The 26772-nt window shown below is 38.1% G+C and overlaps 2 protein-coding genes across 2 annotated transcripts; both read left to right on the top strand.

The window, feature by feature from the left end:
• Positions 1–13642: 13642 nt before the first annotated feature.
• On the top strand, positions 13643–15336 carry LOC100753076 (serine/threonine-protein phosphatase 2A 56 kDa regulatory subunit gamma isoform-like). Its single transcript, XM_035442297.1, is given in 3 exon segments — positions 13643–13844; positions 13846–14329; positions 14332–15336. Coding segments are annotated over 3 exon segments (1530 nt in total). The 5' UTR covers positions 13643–13658; the 3' UTR covers positions 15192–15336.
• A 9495-nt stretch (positions 15337–24831) lies between these two features.
• LOC100753371 (olfactory receptor 2D3) lies at positions 24832–25747 on the top strand. The gene is given in 2 exon segments (XM_027405004.1): positions 24832–25610; positions 25612–25747. Coding segments are annotated over 2 exon segments (915 nt in total).
• The last annotated feature ends 1025 nt before the right edge of the window (positions 25748–26772 follow it).

Here is a 26772-nt window from a genome sequence, read left to right as displayed (position 1 = left end):
TTGCATCTTCTAGTGACACCATTAAGGAAAATAGCATTCTGAGTGTGTGGCATCACTAATGGACCTCTGTTCCTCCTAATGAGGTGGGAGGCCTGTGGTGCTGCTCAGAGTACATCCACCTTTTGTGTCGGTTTGAGGAGAGAGCATCTTGAGGTGACCTTAACTAGTTGTGTCTGACATTGTGAACTCCATGATCAGGTTTATGAAGCCTGTCTGTTTCATTGTTTGCAAAATAATTCTATAGAATCCCACATTAGAGTGAGAAATAATTAGAAGGTTATGGTAAAGGTGTTAGTATTTTCTGATCCTGTTTATCACTAAATTAATTTATCTCCTTTGTAAAGAAATTTCTGTGGGTTATCAATAAAAATAGCTGCTTCTTTGTTCGTTACTCTTAGCATTCTTCGAGTCTAAATTCTGTCTTCTGCAAGATTTCATATTTTTGCACATAGTCCTTTTGCGATCATTACACCAGTTTCCATCTATTGGTATCACCTGGTGGCCATCATTGGTAACAGTTTCATTTCATTCCAAGTTATTTCTTTTGAGACATACATGAACACTGCATTTTTACTCTTCTTTTCCCTCTCCTCCATTTCCTATGTCTCCCTTCTGTTTCACATTAATGATCTCTTCTTTAATTATTGTTGTGTGAATATTCATGTATCTGTGAGGATATCAACCAATTGATTCCTGATGCCCTCTTCTTGCATGCAGGTGTACATGCAGATAGAACACTATATACATAAAATAAAAACTTATTTTAAAAAAAGATGGGGGACTGGAGAGATAGCTCAGAGGTTAAGAGCACTGGCTGCTCTTTCAGAGGTCCTGAGTTCAATTCCCAGCAACCACATGGTAGCTCACAACCATCTGTAATGAGATCTGGTGCCCTCTTGGGCCTGCAGGCATACATGCATGCAAAAACACTGTATACATAATAAATAAATAAATCTTAAAAAGCATAAATAAATGAACTAGAAAATGCAGAGTATAGATGACTGTGGGCAGTTTAGCACATCTGATCAATCTGGAATATAATCCTTATACCTAAGGCTCAGGAAACATGGAAGCAAAGGCTGAAAGGCTGTAAGAGCCAGAAGCCCAAGGTACCTGCTGCTAAATTGTATCCCTTAGACATGACATGGAAAATGCATTCATGAAATCTCAACAATATGGTTTCTTGAACAATATCTGCATAATGATATCCATTGACAACCCAGTGTAAAAAGGAGAAATTCCACATGGCCCCACCCATAGATGAAGTGCTTCAGACAATGGCTACTCATACAGAGAATCAGTTGCCTCCAGGGATGATCTACTACACAGGTTGTCCAATCCCAAGAGATCAGCCCAGGACACATGTACATATGGGCAACAATAGATAAATTCTGTTTCTTTAATGTCAGAAAATAATTTTTGCCTAAAAGACAGAGTAAAGCTGATTTTGCTACACAATACTTTTATTCCTGCATATCTGTCTTGTTGTAATTATTGAATCCATCAAGTACATATTCAGCACTCTCTGCTGATGTTTTTATGATGCACATCATTAAGTTGTTAAACATTCTCAAGCTCATTTACTCCCTAAGTATACTAATTGTGATCATATTTTTATCAAACAAAGTTCTTCTCATAGCCTCTTCATTTTCTATGGTATTTGGTATATTGAAGTGAAAATACTTCTTAAAACCTCTCCTGCCTTTGGTTGTTGTACATCCTATATTAGTGTCTTTCTTATTTTGCAATCTACCATATCTTCACCATTATCATCTGATATCTTTCAACATTTATTGATGTTTTATGTCATCTTGTCACAAAAATCACAATAAAATTCTAATGGTACTGCTACAGACTTTGAATGTTTTCTGACATTATAGAATATTTGAGGCATTATTGAAAAGGCTGAGCATGTGGTGTACAGCTTGATAGTGATTAGGTTACTTAATATTACTTAATATTCATATAGCCATCACTCCATTTTATCCTCAATTAATAAGCCTTAACATCCAAATTATGACACAGAGTAAATTATCTGTGGCTAACATGACAAATAGTAACTCTTAAGAAATAAAAAACAAAACTACCTACATAAAGGAAGTTTAAAACTTTAATCATCCTCGCCTACTTCTCTTTTCAACTTCATGGCATCCCCTAATTGTTCCACAGTTAGTAAATGTCATAGCTTTAGACAATAGACACAGCATAAAATTTTACCTATCCCTCACTCTGTATCCCAGACAAAAATAATCTCTGATATTCCAAACTGTGATTCACAGTCTTTGATTAGATTGTTCTGATAACATTGACTTTTTTCCTTTACAGTCAGTCTCAGTGTTACTCCTGAAAAGTATTCTTAAATTTCCTACTCAGTATACAGGCAGGTTGGCTATTATTTTCATAGAATCCATAAAAGTTTGCACATAGTTCTCAATTTCAATTTTAAGACTATCTAATGTGTTTCCATGATCTTGCACTTAGTTGCTTCCCCTGCGTTTCTTAAACATGCATTATTTCTATCAATTGTAGTTCAACATTGTCTGACACATACTTCTGGTTAAATAAAAGCCAGCTTAATGAAACAATAGAGTGTCATGCACAATAGCGCACTAATAAAAATACTGCACAAGAAAAGAAGGGAAGGTATGGACTAACTAATTTCCCACATGCTTTTCCAGTGTAGGAGCATCAGGTTGTGTACTGAACATGTCTGATTCCAAATTCAAAAACCAAAATAAAGTGAGGAAGGAACACCAAAGTGAGACATTGACAGAATGAGAACCAGAGGAGAATATGGAAGCTCTGAGGTAAAAGCCAGGAAGAGCAGAGGATAAAGTCTCTTCCTATGGTAAGGGAATCAAGAATCAGACTCTTTGGAAAGAGTTAATTCCCCCCAACACCTTCCCTACCCTCACCTGGTAGTTGTGAACACAGGAGATTGAGACTGGTAATGAGGTGTGGTTCCTGCAGCCTGTTTCCTTATCCTAACAAGTAAACTCCATTGCTGTTTCCCAAATATGGTGAGCCTGGGACATCATCTGGGCTTCATGTCATACTCTATCCTAATATAAGGAGTACTGTTTGTGAAGAGATTCAACAACAATTTCAACCACCAGCCTGGAGAAGGTTCCACAAGGAAGTAATCAAACCTGAGGTCCTAAGAGCTGTTATTGCCAGAGCTTTCCCTGGAGCATTCAGGTTGTTAACTTTTTGAAAATAATTTTACAAGACAAGTTCCCAGGGGGGTTTGAAATAATCATCTATAACTGAAATACTGTACTCTCAACTGATTGGAAACTGAGGCATCCTGAGATCATCTGGGATATCCAAATTTTCAAACACTTAACATTCAGCCTTCAATATTGATAGCAGCATAGAATGCACCTGATAGAATTGTATTCATGCTTAGTATCTCCGGAATTTTTCCCAGTATATGTTTATATATCAAAATCCTGGAGTACGCATCTCTTATCTAATTAACTAATATTGACTCATAATATATGCATGCACTGTATTCCTCTTTAAGTTCTCTACTTATAACTTATAATACCTAAAATTAAGCTTCAAATTTTCCATATACATATATATATTCAAAAATCAATTTATATTTATAGTTGGTGAATATGTGTGTAGATAATGAATATGGAAGTATCAGGGGCAGACTGTGGCTTATTCAACTTCTGAATGAATCTTCCCAAATTAAGAGCATTCAGAAGATTCTAACCATCCATTTTTTGTATTTGTGGCTAAAATGCCCCAATCTCCTTACAGTCAAATGGGAAAATCATGCTACAGGTAAATGGTACAGAATACATTGTCCTCACTTTTAAATGGAGGACTCACTTGAGCCTCTGAAAGAGATTAGAATGAGAACCTGGTCATCACACAAGCTTTAGTTATGAGCCACCATCTGGACAATGTTTGGTTCACACACATTTAAAACTAGCAAAATGTGGTTTTATGCCAAAAAATATTGGAAAAATAGCCCTCTAGGTGACAAGATGAATAACAAACCCTTAAAAATATTAATAAATACAGGAGAATAGACAAATTCACTAGTTCTAAATGAAATGTTAACATAATAAACAACTGTACTTTCTGAGGCAAGATAAGGAGAGAGGCCCCATGGAATACAAAGAGCAAGAAATGAACCAGGGAATTGGAAAATGAGGTAAAGATTTAGAAAAACAAAAAAACACCAAAAAACATTTTCCCACAAACAGTATTATGTGATATGTAAGTGCAGCATCTCACTTGATTGTGATATTCAAAACATTATCTTAATTTTTCATTCTAACTTTTTACCATTGTTTACCTTGTCCACTGTGTAAGTCAGAGATATTCTGAACTTCTTTTTGCATATTTTTGAATTAGAAACAAGATTGGTTTGCATGTCAATCCCATTCTCTCTCCCTCCCCTCCTCCCCTACCATCTCCCCCAATTAAAAACCTACCTATCACATATCTTTTCTGCTCCCCAGAGAGGGTAAGGCCTTCCAAATGGGGTCATCAGAGTCTATCATATCCTTTCAGATAGGGCCTAAGCCCACCCCAGTGAGTCTTGGATCAGGAAGTATCCCTCTAAGTGGAATGGGCTTCCAAAGTACACACCTCTGCTAGGGTTAAGTACTGATTTACTACAAGAGGCCCCATAGAACATAGGAACTGAAACCCATGTTCCTGGGGTCTAGATCAGTCCCATGCTGGTATACCAGCTATCAGTCTTGGGACCAAAAGTTCCCCCTTGTTCAGGTCAGCTGTTTCTGTGGGTTTCACCAGCCTGGTCTGGAACACTTTGCTCATCACTCCTCCTTCTCTGCAACTGTATTCCAGTTCAGGTCAGTGATTAGTTGTGGGTGTCTGCTTCTACTTTCACCAGATGCTGGATGAAGGCTATAGGATGGCATATAAATTAGTCACCAAACTCATTATCAGGGGAGGACATTTAAGGTAGCCTCTCCTCTGTTGCTTAAATTGTTAGTTAGTATCATCTTTGAAGATTTCCAGACATTTCCCTAGTGCCTTATTTCTCTTTAAACCTAAAATGTCTCCCTCTATTATGGTATTTCCTCTCTTGTTTTCTTCTATTCTTCCTCTGACTCAAACTTTCTGCTTCCTCATGTCCTCCTCACCCCTCCTCTTCTCCCCTTCTCATTCTCCTAATTCCCTCCCACCTCTGGCCATGCTCCCAATTTGCTCAGCAGATCTTGTCCCCTTTCCATTCTCCAGGGGATCTAGTATGTCTCTCTTAGGGTCTTCCTTGTTTACTACCTTCTCTAAAAGTGTGGATTGTAGTCTGGTAATCCTTTACTCTATGTGTAAAATCTACCTTGAGTAAGTACATACCAAGTTTGTCTTTTTGTGATTGGTTACCTCACTCAGAATGGTTTCTTCTAGTTCCATCCATTTTACTGCAACTTTCAAGATTCCACTGTTTTTTTTTTTCTGCTGAGTAGTACTCCATTGTGTAAATGTACCACATTTTTTTCTATCCATTCTTCAGTTGAGGGACATCTAGGTTGCTTCCAGTTTCTGGCTATTACAAATAGTGCCGCTATGAACATGGTTGAACAGATGTCCTTGTTGTATGAATGTGCTTCTTTTGGGTATATGCCTGAGAGTAGAATTGCTGGATCTTGTGGTAGACTCATTCCCATTTTCCTGAGGAGTCGCCATAGAGATTTCCAAAGTAACTGTACAAGTTGGCACTCTCACCAGCAATAGAGGCGTATTCCCCTTTCTCCACATCCTCTCCAGCATAAACTGTCATAGGTGGCTTTGCTTTTAGCGATTTTGACATGAGTAAGATGGAATCTCAGAGTTGTTTTGATTTACATTTCCCTGATAGCTAAGGATGTTGAACACTTTCTTATGTGTCTTTCAGCCATTTTAGAATCCTTTATTGAGAATTGTCTATTTAGTTCTATAGCCCACTTTTTAATTGGATTGTTTGGTGTTTTGGAGACTAGCTTCTTGAGTTCTTTGTATATTTTGGAGATCAGCCCTCTGTCAGATGTGGGGTTGGTGAATACCTTTTCCCAGGCTGGGGGCTGCCATTTGCTGACTGTGTCCTTTGCCTTACAGAAGCTTCTGAGTTTGAAGAGGTACCATTTACAAATTGTTGATCTCAGTGACTGTGCTACTGGTGTAATGTTCAGGAAGCAGTCTCCTGTACCAATTAATTCAAAGGTATTTCCCACTTTGTCTACTAATAGGTTCAGTGTGGCTGGGTTTATGTTAAGATCTTTGTGCCATTCAGACTTAAGTTTTATCCATGTCGATAGACATAGATCTATCTGCAGTCTTCTACATACCAGCATCCAGTTATGCCAGCACCATTAGTTGAAGATGCTTTTTTATTCCATCATATAAATTTAGCTTCTTTGTCAAAAGTCAGGAGTTGGTAGGTGTGTGAGTTAATATCAGGGTTTTTAATTATATTCCATTGGTCTGTCTATTTTTGTGCCAATACCAAGCTGTTTTCAGAACTATAGCTCTGTAATAGAGCTTGAAGTCAGGGACGGAGATGCCTCCAGAAATTCCTTTATTTTACAGGGTTGTTTTGGCTATCCTGGGTCTTTTTTTTCCATATAAAGTTGAGAATTATTCTTCCAAGGTCTGTGAAGAATTGTGCTAGGATTTTGATGGGGATTGGATTGAATCTGTAGAACGCTTTTGGCAGGATTGCCATTTTTAATATGTTGATCCTACCTATTCAAGAGCATGGGAGATCCTTCCATTTTCTAGTATCTTTTTTTATTTCTTTCCATAGAGACTCAAAATTCTTATGGTACAGGTCTTTCACTTTTTTGGTTAGCTTTACCAAAGGTATTTTATGTTGTTTGTGGCAAATGTAAAGAGTGATGTTTCTCTGACTTGTTTCTCTGGGAATGTTTCATCTGTATTTAGTAGGGCTACAGAATTTTTTTTGAGTTAATCTTGTATCCTCCACCTTCCTGAAGGTGTATATCAGCTGTTGGAGTTCCCTGGTAGAGTTTTTCGGTTCACTTAGGTAGACTATCATATCATCTGCAAATAGTGAGAGTTTGACTTCTTCCTTTCCAATTTGTATCCCTTTTATCACCTTTTGTTGTCTTATTGCTCTATCTAGAACTTCAAAGACAATATTGAAGAGATATGGAGAGAGTGGACAGCCTTGTCTTGTCCCCGATTTTAGAGGAATTGTGTTGAGTTTCTCTCCATTTAATTTTATGTTGGCTGTTGGCTTGGTATATATTGTTTTTATTATGTTAAGGTATTTTCCTGTTATCTCTGATCTCTTCAAGACCTTTATCATGAAGGGGTGTTAGATTTTGTCAAAGGCTTTTTCAGCATCTAGTGAGATGATCATGTGTTTTTTTTTTCCTCAGTCTGTTTATATGGTGGACTATACTAATGGATTTTTGTATGTTGAACCATCCTTGTATCCCTGGGATGAAGCCTATTTGATCATGGTGGATGATTTCTCTGATGTGTTCTTGGATTTGATTTTCTAGTATTTTATTGAGAATTTTTGCATGAATGTTCATGAGGGATATTGGTCTGTAGTTCTCTTTCTTAGTTGTATCTTTGTGTGGCTTGGGTACAAAGGAACTTGTAGCCTCGTAAAAAGAGTTTGGCAATGACCCTTCTGCTTCTATTGTGTGGAATACTTTGAGGAGAATTTGTATTAGCTATTCCTTGAATTTCTAGTAGAATTCTGCACTGAAGCCATCTGGCCCTGGGTTTTTTTGATGACTGCTTCTATTTTATTAGGGGTTATAGGTGTATTCAAGTTCCTTATCTGGTCTTGATTTAATTTTGGTAAGTGAAATCTATCCAGAAAATTGTCCATTTCCTTTAGATTTTCGAATTTTGAGGAATACAGGTTTTCAAAGTATGACCTGAGGATTCTCTGGATTTACTCTGTATCTGTTGTTATGTCCCCCTTTTCATTCCTGATTTTATTAATTTGCATATTCACTCTCTGCCATTTGGTAAGTTTGGATAAAGGTTTGTCTATCTTGTTGATTTTCTCGAAGAACTAACTCTTCATTATATTGATTCTTTGTATTGTTCTCCTAGTTTCCACTTTATTGATTTCAGCCCTCAATTTTATTATTTCCTGGCATCAGCTTCCCCAGGGTATATTGGCTTCTTTGTGTTCTAGAGCTTTCAGTTGTGCTATTAAGTCTCTAGTGTGATTATTCTCCTGTTTCTTCATGTGAACACTTAGCGCTATGAAGTTTCATCTTAGCACTGCTTTCAAAGTGTCCCATAAGTTTGGGTATGTTGGGTATTCCCATAAGTTAGAATTCATTCTCATTGAATTCTAGGAAATCTTTAATTTCTTTTTTTATTTCTTCCTCGACTCAGGAATTGTGCAATTTGGTGTTATTTAATTTCCATGAGTTTGTAGCTTTTCTGCAATTCATGTTGTTGTTGAATTCTAACTTTAAAGCATGGTGGTCTGATAAGATAATTAAAAATTATGTTAATTTTCTTGTACCTGTTGAAGTTTCCTATGTTACCAAGTATGTGGTCGATTTTAGAGAAGGTTCCATTTGGTGCTAAGGAGGAGGTATATTGTTTTGTATTTGTATGGAATGTGATATAGATATCTGTTAAGCCCAACTGGGCCATAACTTCTGTTAGTTTCTTTGTTTCTTTGTTAAGTTTCTGTCTGGTGTTCCAGTCCAGTGGTGAGAGTGTGGTGTTGAAGTCTCCCATTGTAAGTGTGTGCGGGTTTTATGTGTGATTTGAGTTTTAATAATGTTTCTTTTACGAACGTGGATTATATTTGGGACATAAATATTCAGAATTGAGACTTCATCCTGATGGATTTCTCCTGTGATGAGTAGGAAGTTATTTCTTTCATGTCTTTTGATTGATTTTAGTTTAAAGTCCAATTTGTTGGATTTTAGGATTGCTACCCCCACTTGTTTCTTAGTCCAATTGTTTGGAAAATTTTTTTCCCAACCTTTAATTCTTAGGTACTGTCTGTCTTTAAAGTTGAAGTGTGTTTCTTGTATGTGGCAGAAGGATGGATTCTGTCTTCTTATCCATTCTGCTAACCTGTGTCTTTTTATAGGCGAGCTAAGACAATTAATATTAAGGGATATTAATGACCATTGATTATTCATTCTTGTTTCTTTTGGATTTGTTGGTGGTGATAAAATTATGTGTGGGTTGCCACCTTTTTTTTCTTTTGGCTATTGGTAAAGTGGATTTGTCTATTGCCTATATTTTTTGGTTAATGTTATCTTCCTTGGATTGCAGTTGTCCTTCCATAACTTTCTGTAGGGCTGGATTGGTGGATATGCATTGTTTAAATCAGGTTTTGTCATGGAATATCTTTTCTCCATCTATATTGATTGAAAGCTTTGCTGGGTATAGTAGTCTGGGCTGGCATCTGTGGTCTCTTAGTGTAGGTAGAATATCTATCCAGGTCCTTCTGCCTTTCAGATTTTCCATGGAAAAGTCAGGTGTAATTCTGATAGGTTTGCCTTTATATGTTACTTGACCTATCTCCTTTTCTGCTCTTAATATTTTCTCCTTATTCTGTATGTTTGGGGTTTTGATTATTATGTGGCAAGGAGAACTTTTTTTTTGATCCACTCTATTTGGTGTACTGTAGGCTTCTTGTACTTTCATTGGCATGCCTTTCTTTAGGTTGGGAAAGTTTTCTTCTAAGATTTCATCGAATATGTTTGTTTTCTGCACCTTTGAGTTGGATTTCTTCACCTTCTTCTATACCTATTATTCTTAGATTTGGTCTTTTCATGTTAGCCCATATTTCCTGCATATTTTGTGTTAGTGATTTGTTGAACTTAAGATTTTCTTTGGTTGATGAGTCTATTTCTCTTATTGTATCTTCATCTTCTGAGATTCTCTCTTCCATCTCTTGTATTCTGTTGGTTATGCTTGCATCTGTAGTTCCTGATCATTTACCCAGCTTTTCTGTTTCCAGCATTCCCTCAGATTGTGCTTTCTTTATTGTCTCTATTTTAGTTTTTAGGTCCTGAACTGTTTCCTTGAAAGCTTTGTTATTATCTTGTCATTTTTTGGTTTGTTTTTTCTTCCATTTCTTTAAGGGATTTTCTCATATCCTCTTTGAGGCCCTCTATCATTTTCATGAAGATGTTTTTAAGGTCATTCTCTTCTGCTTCATCTGCATTGTGATGTTCAGATCTTGCTGGTATAGGGTCCCTAGTCTCAGGTGGTGTCATATTGTTTTTCTCTGTTGTTGAATATGCTTTTATATTGTCTTCTTCCCATCCTTTCTTCTGGTGGGTGTAGCAGGATTCTCTTTCTCTCCTGGTGGGTACAGGACCAGTGTTCTCTTCTGGTAGATGCAAACAGTTCCAATACTGTGATGTCTGTCCTCTTTTGTGGATGGAGGTGGGACTGTTACCAGGGCCTTGGCAGTCTCTGGATGGGCTGGATCCTGCTGTGTTCAGATCCCTGGAGCAGTCCCCAGGCCTCAGGTGTTCCCAAGAAGGGCAGTGGAACCCAATCTGGAAACAGCCACTGGCCTACCTAGTTCTGGTCCAGTGGATGGAGGCAGGGCTTTTAGCAGGGCCTTGGCAGTCTCTGGGTGTGTTGCCTCCCGCTGATTTCGGATCCAGTGATCAGTCCCCAGACCTCAGGTGTCCCCGAACAGGGCAGCAGAACCCCTATTCTGAACTTCTTAAGCTTATCATCTAGGGTGACAGCAGTTCCATTAGTTGTATTTCAAAACAGTGTGAATCACTAAGAAAAACCCCAAATAAAACTAGCAGTGATGTGCAAACCAAAAGTTAAACACAAAAAAGCACCATGACTCATTCAAAAATCCTTTTCACTCCTCAACTAACAAATTCATAGATGCCAGGATGTGTAAAATGCTAGATGAAGGTAAAATAAAGTTCACAAATGTTTAGTACTAAAAGTAAATTATGAATGATATAAACTAGCACATGAATGAAGTAAGGCCCATGATTAAAGAGGAAAGCCATTAAGAAAGAAAAACATCAGCAAAACTGATGTGAAATCAGCAACAGGAATGGAAAGTCAGCAAGAAGCCAGAAAAGTCAACAAGACCACTGAGAATTTGCAAACAAAACAGAAATGTTCTAAATAAAATGGCGTCTGTGAGTCAAACAGAAAACACAGTGGAATCATGACTAATACTCACCCAAGTTAAAGAACGTAGCTATGAACATACCCATAAAGTCTTGACTGAAAGTCAGAGTACCAATCTTATCAAACTTGCTTAGAACTATAAATTTCATAAAGCTATGGTTGCAGATCTAAAATGCATAATAATATCCTAGATGAGGAACTATAGTAGGTATCAATAGAAGAAGAGGTGAAGAAATATTTCATATAAACATAATGGAATTTTACTCAGCCATAAAGAAGGATGAAATTATGCCATTTGCAATAAAATGCATAAAACTTGAGATCACATGTTAGGTGAAATAAGACTGACTCAGAAAAACAAAATGTTGCATGTATTCAGTCCTATGCAGAACCTACATTTGATAATATGTCATAGCAGAAGGTGAAAGGCCAGCAATGAAATGTTAGAGAAACAAGAAGGGGGCAATAGAGAGAAGGAAAGCAAAATGCTGCATGTTGTCTTTGATGTACAAGAACCTCTCTCTCTCTCTCTCTCTCTCTCTCTCTGTCTCTCTCTCTCTCTTTCTCTCTCTCTAGGCATGTGTTTTGTGTGTGTGTGTGTGTGTGTGTGTGTGTGTGTGTGTGTGTGTGTGTGTAAGGCAAAAGGGGGGCTATTAGGAGGTGTGATAGATCTGTAAGAGAGGGAAGTTAACAGGTGGGAAGATTTGATGGTGAACTTAAATGAAGTGCAATGAAAATGTTATAGTGGAACCTATTAGTGTGTATCCTAATTAATAAACTTTATTGTTTTTCATCATTATAGATTTATTACAACCACATAAAATTAAATCCATGAAAAAAGTTGACATTCTTTTTTTAGTCTGAAAAAGAGTATGTTTTTATTTAAGGTTCTCTATTTCATTTTTTTTTTTTTTGATGGGGAATGTACTGTGTTTATCTTATTGATTGTTAAATAAAATACTGTTTGGCCACTGAGACAGCAAGTAAACGGGAGTAGGAGTCAAAAAGGATTCTGGGAAATGTAGTGTAGAGAAGTGCTGATCCAGGCAGGAAGTGACATAGCAAGGAGACTCATTTAAGCAAAGGAGAAACAGGAAGGGCCCTCTTTTCCCCTCAGCTCCTGCTCCAGCGGCACAATGTGAGCCACCAGCAAGGAGGGACGCCAATAAGGCGTCCGATAAGTCTTATAAAATATATAAATTTATGATAATTAAGACTGAGCTAACAGATGAGAAATCCTAGTCATTGGCCAAGCAACTTTGAACCTAATACAAGTTTCTGTGTATTCATTTGGGCCTAACTTGGGCAGGCAGCTGGCGTAAAGCTCACACGTGGTGGTGGGGCTCAGGCAGCTTTTGGTGGAAAGATTTATCGTAACATTTTTTTCTCCATTTTTATTTAAATTAGAAACAAGATTGTTTTACATGTCAATCCCCATTTCATCTCCCTCCCCTCCTCCCCTGCCCCCCATTAATACCCTACCTATCCAGTACCATTACTGCTCCCCAGGGAGAGTGAGGTCTTCCCCTGGGGGGGGGGGGAACTTCAGAGTCTGTCATATCCAAAGCAGCATTATTTGTAATAGCCAGAACCTAGAAGCAACCTAGATGCCCCTCAGCTGTAGAATGGATGCAGAAAACGTGGTAAATTTACACAATGGAGTACTACTTAGTGAAAAAAAATCAATGGAATCTTGAAATTCTCAGGCAAATGTATGGAACTAGAAGAAACCATTTTGAGTGAGGTAACCCAGTCACAAAAAGACAAACATGGTATGCACTCACTCATATATGGATTTTACACATAGAGCAAAAGATTACCAGCCTACAATCCACACCACTAGAGAAGTTAGGCAACAAGGAGGACTCTAAGAGAGACATACATGGTTCCCCAGAGGAGGGGGAAGAGATAAGATCTCCTGAGTAAAATTTATTGTAAAAGTATCAAGACCAGAATGTTTGTTCCACAGTTGCCAGATTGTGTGAAATGTATATTTTATACAACAGTCAAGGGATAGTCTGTAATCATCAACAAGGCACATTTGAAGGTCCATTCACATGCAGGCACATGAGACACAAATATGTTGGTTTATTTTTGTTGGTTTGTATGATTTTTTGCCTTGGTTTTTTTCCGAAGAGAGAGAAAAAGAATGGATGTGGAGTTGGGAGAGTAGAGAGGTGGGGAGGACTAGGAGGAGTTATTGAAGGTAAAAAGCATGATCAGGATATAGATTATGAAAAAAATCCAAAAAAAAAATTATAAAAAGCAATTGTCAGGCTGGAGAGATGGCTCAGTGGTTAAGAGCACAGGGTGCTCTTCCAGAGGTCCTGAGTTAAATTCCCACCAACCACATGGTGTCTCACAACCACCCGTAATAAGGTCTGGTGCCCTCTTCTGGTCTTCGTGGATACTTGCAGACAGAACACTGTATAAATAAATAAATTTAAAAAAAAAAAAAAAAAGCGGCTGCAGCAGCCTCTGGAAACCTGGAAAAGGGGAAACGAGAGCTGATGAGTGACTCAGTACCAGGGCAGCGGCGGCGGGCAGCACCAGCCATGCCGAATAAAAACAAGGAGAAAGAACCACCAAAATCGGTGAAAAGTGGAAAAGGTTCAAAAGAAGGACAAGAAGCAGCAGAGGCAGAGATAGCCAGCAGGAAAAACAGCCTGGTGGCTGTCCAGTCTTCGACATATGCTACAATAAAAGTCCCAGTCCCTCCTCCCTCCTCCCGTCGTCGTCCCTGTTATGAAAGACAAACGGCAGAATTCTTCACAATTTAATGCCAGCAATAACAGAGAACTACAAAAACTCTCGTCTTTAAAAGATGTTCCTCCTGCGGATCAAGAGAAGCTTTTCATCCAGAAGCTTCGTCAGTGTTGTGTCCTCTTTGACTTTGTTTCTGACCCACTGAGTGACCTGAAGTGGAAGGAAGTAAAGCCAGCTGCGCTAAGTGAGATGGCAGAATATATCACCCACAACCGCAATGTGATCACAGAGCCCATTTACCCAGAGATCGTCCACATGTTTGCAGTTAACATGTTTCGAACCTTGCCACCCTCCTCCAATCCCACAGGAGCAGAATTCGACCCAGAAGAAGATGAACCAACATTAGAAGCAGCCTGGCCTCATCTGCAGCTTGTTTATGAATTTTTCTTAAGATTTTTAGAGTCTCCAGATTTCCAGCCCAATATAGCAAAGAAATATATTGATCAGAAGTTTGTATTACAGCTCTAGAGCTCTTTGACAGCGAGGATCCTCGGGAGAGAGATTTTCTAAAAACTACCCTTCACAGAATCTATGGGAAGTTCCTAGGTCTGCGTGCTTACATCAGGAAACAGATAAATAATATATTTTATAGGTTTATTTATGAGACAGAGCACCACAATGGCATAGCCGAATTACTGGAAATACTGGTTAGTATAATAAATGGATTTGCCTTACCACTGAAGGAAGAGCACAAGATTTTCCTGTTAAAGGTGTTGCTGCCCTTGCACAAAGTGAAATCCCTGAGTGTCTACCATCCTCAGCCGGCGTACTGTGTTGTGCAGTTTTTGAAGAAGGACAGCACTCTCACTGAACCAGTGGTAATGACACTTCTCAAATACTGGCCAAAGACTCACAGTCCAAAAGAAGTAATGTTCTTAAATAAATTAGAAGAAATTTTAGACGTCGTTGAACCATCAGAATTTGTGAAGATCATGGAGCCTCTTTTTCGATAGTTAGCCAAGTGTGTTTCCAGCCCTCACTTCCAGGTGTCAGAGCGGACGCTGTATTACTGGAACAATGAGTACATTATGAGTCTAATCAGTGACAACGCAGCGAAGATTCTGCCCGTCATGTTTCCATCCTGGTACCGCAACTCAAAGACCCACTGGAACAAGACAATACACGGCTTGATATACAATGCCCGGAAATTTTTCATGGAGATGAACCAGAAACTCTTCGATGACTGTACCCAGCAGTTCAAAGCAGAGAAACTGAAAGAGAAGCTAAAAATGAAAGAGCGAGAAGAAGCATGGGTTAAAATAGAAAACCTAGCCAAAGCGAATCCCCAGGTACTAAAAAAGAGAGTGACACGGGAGTGTTGAGGCATTGCTTGAGTTTTTGATGGCATAGGATGGTCTGGCTCCACTCCGGGAAGGGATGCCATCGTCACTAACCCTGTATGTGCAAATGTCCACAATAAAACACTTTCCAACTTTGTAAAAAAAAAAAAAAAAAAAAAAAAAAAAAGCAATTGTCTACATAGGAATTTCTGAAAGTAGGTTTCTTTGTAATATTTTCTTGATTCTTGTTTGTTGTGTTGTTATGTTTTATTGAGACAGAGTCTCACTACATAATATAGTCTATCTTCAAACTTATGGTCTATGTACCTCAAATTCCTGAATGCTGGGATTACAAGTAGACATAGCTATGCCCCATTTATTTTCTCTTCTGTGACCAAGGAGTCTGCCAGGTGCTGGATCAATTGAGGCATGAAAAAAAGTGAGAAAACCAAAGGTAGCAGATGTTTATCATTCCCTTGAAACTGACCTCACATTCTGACTTGTACTCTAGGAGCCAAGCTGTATGTTGCCCTGTTCTCACCATAGTATGAGACCTGGAGCCATTTTAAGATTGGCTTGTTACATTCTGATGACTAGAAGTATATAGGAATTTCTACATCAGCTTATCAGAACTATTTTATCTGTTAAATGTAATAGTTTTTAAAATGTGGTTCTTACTTTTTCACCTTCTTTTTCTTAATTTCATTTTATATTTGAGAAATATACATCTTTATGAAAGTGTGAGTCTACAGACATGAAATTAAAACAAATACTGATCCAACACTGGTAATTTCATAATGTATTATAAGTATGTGAATCTATATTTGATATAGTATAGTCTACTTAATATTACAAACTTATATAGTGTTGTGTTTGGGTGGTTACGTCTCAGAAATCATTGCTAAGTTTAAAGACACAGTCAATAAGAGGAAAAAGTAAATGCATAGATGGTACCCAACTAGTTGTTGTAAACCAATGAAAGCAGTTTGCAAATGACTTCCCACAGAGACAACCCAGAGAATGGGAACCGTTAGTATTCAGGCATCTTACTGGCCTGTCCTTGGGGTTCTGACAGGATACTCCCTCAGCTGCAGCCACTAAGACCACCACCTGTGCACATTCACTGTATTCCCTTTTAAATGGGCCCTGCCCACCTCCTATCCTCCTCTCTTTCTCTCCATCTTTCTGTCTGTTCTCTTCTCTCTCTCTCTCCCTCTTTCTTTTTCCCCCTCTTTCCTCCCTGTCCCCTCTTTCCTTTCTCCTCTCTCCTGCTGCTCCTCTCTCCTGAAACCATTTCTTCCTCCTTCCTTTCCCCTTTTATATGATCCCATTCCCTGATTTAAAAAAAAACCCTCTGCTTGAATCCTGTCACATGATGTCTTTTTCTCATGTGCTGCCTTTCTTGAATTACAACAGGAACCACTGTTAATTTTTAAACAATATATGTAAAACTTGAAGGTTATTTTTATTCTTGAGTATCAAATGCATAGTTACATGTTTGACAAGAGGTTTTCAGTGTTGTACAAAGAAGTGATAAGAGGACCCAATTGAGAATAAAAAAAGCAATCAGTGAGACCAAGCTTTGGCTCAGAGATTGGGGTCTAAAAAGGAAGTATAGTAGTGGAGAGGAGGTGTTGAGGTGGCTAAGCACATAGGCTGTGTGTAAGGTAAATCAACACACCCTGCCCAATCTCAGCCTGTAGAATCCATGCTTGGTGCAAGAGACTGAAAAGCTAGTTGGGTAGGCAATGGGCAGTTCTCTGTTCATTTGTTTATATGGGTGTGTGTTGTGTGATGACTTGGCTCCCATTCTAATCTGTTTCAGCAGTGATATTAACTCTCTATAGAAATGGTCAGGACATCTGGTTGTGTGCCATGTGCCTCCAGTATGGCTTTCCCATATGAGCAGAAGGCAACTGAAGTGTCTGGAGCACAAAGGCAGACACAGGCTGTATTCCTCTGGGAGTAAGTAGTTTGGGAGATTTGCATAGAAGTCAAAGGGTTCACAGCCTGTTCCTCCTGTCCATATGTTCTGCACCCTCAGTTCCGCTACCTAATTGATGTTAGTTTTTGATTATGACTTTCCTGAAAATGCGAACCTATGTTAGATATTATATACAATAACTGAAAGATTTAAAATGTAAGAGAATGTGTGCATGGATTATATATTAATAATTGTGAAATATTAAGATGCAGAACATTTGTTTATGCTGTGGAATATTTCTCCAATGGTGCAAAGATGTTTTGCAATCTTTTATCTTACACTTCTTTAACTCTGTAAATCTATGTTTCTTTGCCTGTCTAAAATACCTTACTGATGTAATAAAGAACTGAAAGGCCAATAGCAAGACAGGAGAGGAGATAAGAAAGGCTGGCAGGCAGAAAGAATAAATATGAGGAGAAATCTGGAAGGAAAAGATTGAGGATCAAAAGAAGGGTCAACTACCCAGCTTGTCCCAGACATAGAATAAGAAGGTAAAAAATATATAGAAATAAGGAAAGGTAAAAGCTCAGAGGAAAAAGGTAGATGGGATAATTTAAGAAAAGCTGGCAAGAAACAAGTCAAGTAAAGGCCTGGCATTCATAAGAAGGGATAAGCCTCTCTGTCTTTATGTGGGAGCTGGGTGGCCTGCCACTCAAAGAATAAAGAGTAAAAACAACCAATTATAAATACTAGTTAAGTCTAATAAGATATTTAAATATTCATTGGTTTGGATATCTGTGAAGATCCCAGAAGATTGTTCCACATTGAGATGAATATTCAGAGATTAATGCACTTTTATTAGCTACATTTTACACTATCAATGTTGAAAATCCTCTGGAATTTATCAGTGTAGACCTGGAGAATTCAAATGTCCACAGAGTGGCATGATAAGCATTGCTAGAGTACCTGGAAACAGATGAGACTGAGGTATATTGCTTAGTAGTTACACTATTCAATGCCCATGGGTTCTCCTATTGTGGAATTTTTTAAAGTTAATCATGGGGATTACTCCAGAGAGTTCCCATATTAGAACAGCGCTTAGGGCCTCAGGTTTGAAGATTTCCTGGAGGAAAATCTTCCAGACCAAGGCTGGTCATTTTGCAGTAGATTTGGGATTGGATCCTGTTGCACATCAGCATCCATACATCAGGAGAGAGTAGGACTCTCAGCCCAGATGATGCCCCAGCTTCAGCATATTCAGAAGATGCCAGTGGAGATCACTTGTTAGGATAAGGACAACCAGGCTACAGAAACCACACTTTTCTTCCATTTTTACTGTCTCCATCCCTGGGCTTATACCTATTACAGCTACCAGTATTCCAGGTGAGAGTGGGGAAAATGCTAATGGGTGAGTTCTCCTTCCAATCAGCCTGAACCATGATTCTCTTCACACAATAAGAAGCTTTTCCTTTGCAGTACACTAGTGTTTCCAGGGGTCTGTAAATAATGGGTGATCCTCATGAACCCTGTACTGTGGCTTCTCCGGGTGGGGTTAAGTCTTGCTTAAAGGTAGCAGAGTGGCTTCAAGAGTTGTGTATAGCCATATCTTCTCCATGGATCTATGAGCTAAACTCTTGTTATCATCTGCTTCATTAACCTAGTGCACCCCTTCTTTCACAATTTCAGTTTGTTTATTGAGAGAGGACAAGTATGTGTACCAGAGCCTCTGCTCCTAGAGAAACAGCAGATAATTCATGAGATCTGGGTTTCCTGATAATCACAGAAGGCTGTGTGTCTACTGATGCTGGGGCAATGCTGCAGCTCTGTCCCTTTCCTCAGAGAAACTGAACTCCCATTCTTCCCTGAGATGCACCTGAGAGTCTATTAGCTTTATGAAACTAGAATTCAATCCTGGGGTCTGGAAGGCAAGACTTCTCCATCATCCTAGTCAGATGTCCAGGTCTCAGTATGCTCTGTGGCTCCTCTCTCAAACACGGTTCTCTTGGTATCAGTGAGTTAATGTGATATTGCTAGCACGAGCTTCCTTATATATTCACGGAACCCATTTCTATTAAATTATGACAATGTGCTAAGGGATCTTGAAAAATACAAATTGTGTAAATAAATGATAGATGTTTCAGAATCCTAAAACAGCAATGCAGCCTGAGAGCATGCAAACAGACTCTAAACCCTAATCTTAATGCTGTATGTAAGAAATGCATGTGCTCTCTTCTTATAGATAACACAAAAATAATTGTCAAATCAAACTCATTGAATGTATAGAAAACTTTAGAAAGCACTTACATGGAATCTGACCATATAAGAAAAAGCCAAAGGGAACAGAATGTTTCTGCAAAGTCTAAAGAAAGGGAGTACTGGGGAGGGTTTTTTTTTTTTTTTGGCAGAAGCTCATAGAGAAAATAAAGGAAATGTGTGGTTTTCACTGTAGATACTATCTGATGATAACAACTGAAGAATGATTAAGGATGTCACTTTTAAATACTTAAGGTTGTTTATAAGCATGTATATATGTGCAGTGAGTGGACACACATTCTAAATTGCCTCTGAATGTTTGTTCTGTATAAATTTATATTGACACATTTCTTTGCTACCTAATCAATCATCCTACTCTAACTTAGCTAATGATGTTAGTTTTCTGGCTTAAGGAAAATGCAGTTTTCAGAGCTGACCTAACTCTTAAGCAGTTTTTCTGATCTCATAGCTAACCTGACCCATGGTATCTCTGCTTTTGCAGCACTTTATCATTGTTTATATTCTGAGTTTGTATTGTCTGAATTCTAAATCCTTCATGTTTTATTTAATATATTCACTTATTTCAAAGATTTTTATTTTATCTTTTTGGATGGCAATTATAGGCTAAATTGTAAATTAGATCAAGTAATACACTAAAGCATTAAAAAGAGAAAGTTTCTCCTCTGGCCTTTCCCCTCTTTCCCTGGAGTCCCACTTCCCAAGTGTCACCACTGCTAACCAGCTCTTCTCTGTAGGCTGCCGATAATATTTTTCTAAGTGTCCTTACGATGGTTATTCAATCTTTAAGTTTTAACTTTAGGAAAAAGCTTTTGATTTAAGAACTTTGTGGTAATGTTAATTTGTCTTTGGAATTGCAGCAATGGAGTGTTTTAACAGTAGCTTTTTTATCACAATCAAATTAGTAAATCAAATGATCAACTAATTCAAGTTTTTAGCTACACCAGAATGTTACTAATAGGTTCTTACAGTTTTGTTTTGTGGCCTTTCTGAGTTTGTAGGCTTAAAACTTCTCATAATAATGCAGTTTCAAAAAAAAAAAGAGTGAAACCACTGGTTAAATCTGCTTTGCTACTCATTATTTGTACATTGAAGTCTTCAGTTGTCCCTTACTGATTTTAACCATAACTTACAAGGTTTCTATTAACATACTTTCACTTTCAAGGGATAAACAAAAACAAAGGGGTACAAATAGGAAAAACAACTGATGAAAATAATCTTTGTCCTAATGATACACAATAAGTCAGTCTCTCTGCCCTATACCAGCTATTGCCTTATGTTACAATAGCAATGGTATATAGAACCTAATCCTGTTTTTATTGCTATTATGTGAATTTTTGGAACAGGATCTTACTATGTAGCCTGGTTTGGAACTTATTATTTATACCAGACTGGCCTTGGATTCACAGAGATCCAAAGGCCCCTGTTTCTCAAGTGCTGTGACTGTTAAGCATGTGTAACCATGCTTAAATATGATCCCCTTATTATAATGAGATATTATATAATATGGTGAATATATTGACTGATTTTGTGTGTCAACCTGACACAAGCTAGAGATATTAGGGGAAGGAGCCTCAGTTGAGGAACCTCAAGAGATCCAGCTGTAAGGTATTTTCTCATTTAGGAGTCAATGATGGAGGGCTCAGCCCACGGTGGGTGTTTCCATCCCTGGGCTGTTGGTCTTGGGTTCTATAAGAAAGTGACCTGGGGAGCTCATGGACCCCAGACTGATAGCTGGGAAACCAGAGTAGGACCAACCCAGACCCCCTGAACATGGGTGTCAGTAGGAGGCCTGAGCAGTCAATGGGGTCTCTGGTAGTGGATCAGTATTTATCCCTAGTGTATTGGACTTTGGGAGCCCATTACACATAGAGGGATACTCTCTCAGCCTAGATGTTGGGTCCCAGCCCCCACGGGGTCTCTGTGAGTTGATAACCACAGATGCATCCTGTTTTCTAGTCCTGAATTACAGCCCAGTCCTTGCTGTCATCATCCACACCTGGGAAAACATGAGGTCTTATATCTGCAGTTTTTCCACTGTGCTGTAAGTCTGTATATAAGGCTCCTCCTTCCCTACAAAAAAGACAGATAGATGCACACACGTTCTCTTAGCACAAAAGACACTTGTGGTGGCGTGGACACCACTAGTGGAGGTGCCTTTATACTTAGTCGTGGTGCACGCACCATACCTAGACTCAAAGGGGAGGGTCTAGGCCCAAATGATGTGACAGACTTTGGGGATGCCCATGGAAGGCCTCACCCTCCTTAGGGAGCAGAAAGGGGATGGGATAGGGGGTTGGTGGGGGACAGGGGAGGAGGGGAGGGAGAGGAAACTGGGATTGACATGTAAAACAATATTCTTTTTAATTTAAATAAAAAAGAGAGGAAAACTAAAAAAGAAGGTGGGCTAAGAAAGAAATAGGAAGCAAGCCAGTAAGCAGCTCCCCTCTATGGCCTCTGCATGAGCTCCTGCATCGAAGATCCTGACCTTTTTGAGTTTCTGTTCTGACTTCCTTCAGTGATGAACAGTAATACTGAAGTGTAATCAGATAACCCTTTCCTCCCCTACTTTCTTTTTGGTCATGGTTTTTTATTATAGCAAAAGAAACCCTAACTAAGAGTAAACAGCCTATAGTGCTAAATTTTTAAAATATCTTATATTTTATTAATCTTTACATCAACACTCTTAGATAAGTGTATGGTGATATCTGCTTAAATCCTGTTTCCACCCAGCTAGCTCACTTCCTGCCTGTCTGTACAGACCTCCAGACCTGTATGGTTAGCTAGTGGCAAGTTCCATTCTCTGACCTTCAGACAGACTTTATTTGTACAAGCAAGTTATCACCACATAAGTGTAATTTGTGTTACCATTTTGCAGCTGAGCAAAACTACACAAAGCAAACTAAATAATTTCCTATTGGCCACCCATCATAAACCAGAATTGAAAAAATTATTTATTTATTCACTTATTGACGTGTGTGTGTGTGTGTGTGTGTGTGTGTGTGTGTGTGTGTGTAGAGAGAGAGAGAGAAAGAGAGAGAGAGAGAGAGAGAGAGAGAGAGAGAGAGAGAGAGAGAGAGAGAGAGAGATATGACAATACCCATGGAATCCATAGAAATTTCCAGATACCCTAGATCTGATGTTACAGGCAGTTGTGAGCTGATAATGAATATTCTGAGGATTGAACTCATGTCCTCTGGATAAGCAGAAAGCAAGAACAAGCCAGAATTTCAACACAGTAGTTGAGCTCCAGAGACACAATGCTAGTCAGTAAGTTATGTTGCTTCTTTACCTATAACAGCTATTCATGGTCATAGGACACTTACTATGGAGAAATGCCTATAAAGTAAATGCAAATGATGAATGCACACATGCACTCAAACAAATCCATTTACATATCATGTAAAAATGTAAGTGACATGGCATATACAAAGTGGAAATGCTTGCTTTTCACTTAATATTCTGTCATTGTTATCTTGCTATATCATCATAGTTAGAACTTTCATCATTTAAATTTTTACTCAGAAGGCAAAATATCATATCTGATTTTTGTTGGTTTGGTAAATATATTTTGATCCACACTATATGTGTGGCTTTACCTATTGTGCAAACAGGGATTTAATCTTTTATATGTTTTCTAGGTGGTTGTGTGTATTCATTAGTAATTTTAAGAAGTCATCAATTATGAATAATAAAAACTTATCTTAGGTATATTTGCAAATATTTCCTAAGATCTAAAAATGTTAGGATGACTTTTATTGTGTATTTAAGAAATATAACATAATGTTACTGAGTCAGACCACATGGCACATGTTGGCAATTCCTGTACTTGGGAGCCTGAGGCTGAAGGATCACATACTGAAGTGTACAGCCTTTGCTAAACAGTGAGTTACAGGTAAACCTAGGTCACAGATTTGGAACTATCCATATTACACAGTAGTGAGGTGACTACTGACTATACAACCTAAGAAAATGAGTGTCTCTTTTCTAGAGTCCATCAGCTACCAACAGCTCACCAAGGAATGGTAGTCTTTTAACACTAATCCACAATAAACAGTCTTGTGCATGTCCTGTTCAGAATACTGAGGCTGTTGAAATCATATTGGCAAAGGCTGTTTTATGCTTTGGCTATACATCTATACATTTCATAGCTATTTTCCTATATCCCAGCTGTATACTCCTCCTCCTCCTCACTCTTCTTCCTCTTCCTCTTTGTCTTCCTCTCCTCATTCTCCTCCTCCTTCCTCTTCATCTGCTTCTGCTTCTTCCTCCTCCTCTTCTCCTTTTTCTCCTTCTCTATCTCTCCCTCTCTGATCACTGAGCCTCACAGAAGTAATGTATATTTTATACTTAGCACTCAACAGTCACTCATTCTCAGCACTCTGGTTGGCATGAGTCAACATTCACCAGACTTCACTGCAAAGAAAAGCCTCATTGACTAAGGCTAAGACTAACATGTGCCTATAAGTAAAAGCATAAATATTAAGAGAGCAATTGGACACCATGGAAATTAAGCTGCTAACTGATAGCTGCAAATTTCCTTATAGGGCCAATGACTTCCCTGTGCATAGAGTTTTTGAAAGAGTTGACAAACCAGGCATGTATTCCCTTCTGTGGATTGGCCTGAAAACCAGAGAGCAGTTGATAACATCCATGAGTCATGCCACTATTACACCACTGGCCACATCTGACCTGGCAAGTTGGCATTGTAGATCAAAGTGTTCACAGCTGGTTAAGACCATTGATTTTTTTTCTCCTGGGCAGCCTCATCATATCATCCATACTATAAATAGAAGTAAAAAATGATCTCATATGGAATTAAAATGGCTAAAAATGAATAAAATGAAACTGTTAATAATGATGGACAATAGGTGGTACCAACATATTCTAAGTATTAACATTAATACATAAAGACCCTACAGAAAGAAAAAAAAAAGATTGCTGACAGCCAAAGAGTAAAACTTTTAAATAATAAATTCTTTATTCTGAAAAAAATAAATTTGGGCAATGATGAAGATCACAAAATAATATTCCATTTGTCTTACTTTTCAATGTTGACAAAGAGGATCTTCATAATTATCTTGAACACAAAATCAACAGAGTCATTAAAATGGTATAGAGTTTACAGAATAAAATATAACTAGTTACATTCATAAGAACTTGCTTGTATCTGAAACCCCACAGATTTCTCTGAATATATTTACTGAACCAGATGAAGTTTGGTCATGTAGCACATTCCAAATGTTTCTTTCCAACTGATACTGCTAAAATATTTAAGTAAAGAGAAACTAAACATTGCTAAACATTGTGTTTAAATCATTAGAACAGCAGAGCAAAACAAAATTTCAGTCTTTTGAAATATGGAAGCTATGAAGAGGAAAAATATTAATATGGTTAATAAAATGTGTAAGTTGCTCAGATGTTCTGAAACAAAATATGTGTGTATTTCTTTCCTTGATGGTATTCTACAGAGACAAATAACCATACATGGGTGAGCATAACAGAACCTCAGTAATAGAATTCCTGTTCCTGGGCCTTTCACAGGACCCACAGACCCAAGTCCTGCTCTTCTTCCTCTTTCTCCTCATCTACCTGCTCACTGTGCTGGGAAATCTACTGATCATTATCCTCATCTACACAGACCCAAGACTCCACACTCCCATGTACTTTTTCCTCAGAAACCTGTCCTTTGCCGATCTCTGCTTTTCTACCACCACAGTACCCCAGGTGCTTGTCCACTTCCTGGTGAAGAGAAAGACCATTTCTTTTGTTGGATGCTCAACACAGATAGTCGTGTTACTTCTGGTGGGATGTACAGAGTGTGCACTCCTGGCAGTGATGTCCTATGACCGGTATGTGGCTGTGTGCAAGCCTCTGCACTACTCCACCATCATGACACACTGGGTATGTGTCCAGATGGCTGCAGGGTCCTGGGCCAGTGGTGCATTTGTGTCCCTGGTAGATGCCACATTCACATTGCGTCTTCCTTACCGAGGAAACAATGTCATTAATCACTTTTTCTGTGAACCTCCCGCCCTCCTAAAGCTGGCTTCAGCAGACACTTACAGCACAGAAATGGCCATTTTTGCAATGGGTGTGATAATCCTCCTAGCACCTGTCTCCCTCATCCTCATCTCCTACTGGAACATCATCTCCACTGTGATCCAGATGCAGTCTGGGGAGGGGAGGCTTAAGGTCTTCTCCACCTGTGGTTCTCATCTCATTGTTGTTGTCCTATTCTATGGTTCAGGAATATTTGCATACATTATCCAAGATAATGAATGAAAAGGATAAAATGATTTCAGTGTTCTATTCAGCAGTGACCCCCATGCTGAACCCCATAATTTACAGTCTGAGGAACAAGGATGTCAAAGGGGCTTTCAGGAGAATAACTGCAAAATAATAGGCGTAGAATGTGTGTCATCACTGAGTTGACCTTTGTTGGAAAAGAAAACAGATTTTTCTTATGTTTTCCTTCTTTTACCCTGTTCTTACTGTTCCTTCTATTTTCCTCTATTTTTCTTTGTTTTCTAGCTATGTGAAAGAAATTTAAAGTTTAAAAATAAGTAAAAAAAATTATGAGGAGGCGAGGGTATAAGAATGAAGAAAAGTAGATAGGAAGGGAGATAGAGGAGTAATAGCAAAGAAGTTTCTCCTCTCTTCAGTCTCACAAGTCAATAATGAACTTGGCCTAATTATGCATTTAACTATATATCCAAAACATGAAAAGAACCATTAAACCATCATAAGTATTTATGGCAGCATAGTCATTTCCTTCATTGTTGCATGTATTCAATAATTATGTTTTGAACATATATGTTTCTCTGGGTGCAGTTATATAGTTTGGCATATAAACATGACAATTGTATGACATTTTAACACTATGTGTAATTTTAAAATAACATTTATTGAAATTGAAAATAGATTCAATTAAATCAAAAAGAAATGATAGAATTCTTCTTTTGCATTTTTATTAGTTTTTAAGTTAAAATTACATTAAGAGCATTACATTTTAAATTTAAAAATTCATTGAGTGCCAGGATAGGCTCCAAAGCTACACAGAGAAACCTCAAAAAAAAAACAAACAACAACAACAAAAAAAAAAACATTGAGAGCATTCCTTCCCAAGCCTCCCTACCCTTTTGTGTTTTTCTCTTTTCCCATATTTCCCTTAGTTTCTTTGACAATATTATTTTCACTTTTATACATCGATGCACAATTTATGTGACTATAATATCTCAAAACAACAGAGGTAAAAAAAATACTTTTGTGAGAACAGCTTAATTTACTTACAGTGATTGTCTTAATTCACCAATTTTCTTGAAACTTACTCTTTTTATATACAACCCATTTTTTTTTTCATTTTCCTGTTTTGGGTCACCAAGTTGGTTTGATGATTTTGCTATTGAGAACAGTGCTGCAAAAAAA

The sequence above is a fragment of the Cricetulus griseus genome, chromosome 3 (assembly GCF_003668045.3).
Source record: "Cricetulus griseus strain 17A/GY chromosome 3, alternate assembly CriGri-PICRH-1.0, whole genome shotgun sequence".
NCBI lineage: Eukaryota > Metazoa > Chordata > Mammalia > Rodentia > Cricetidae > Cricetulus > Cricetulus griseus.
This window is presented reverse-complemented; position numbering and strand designations above follow the sequence as displayed.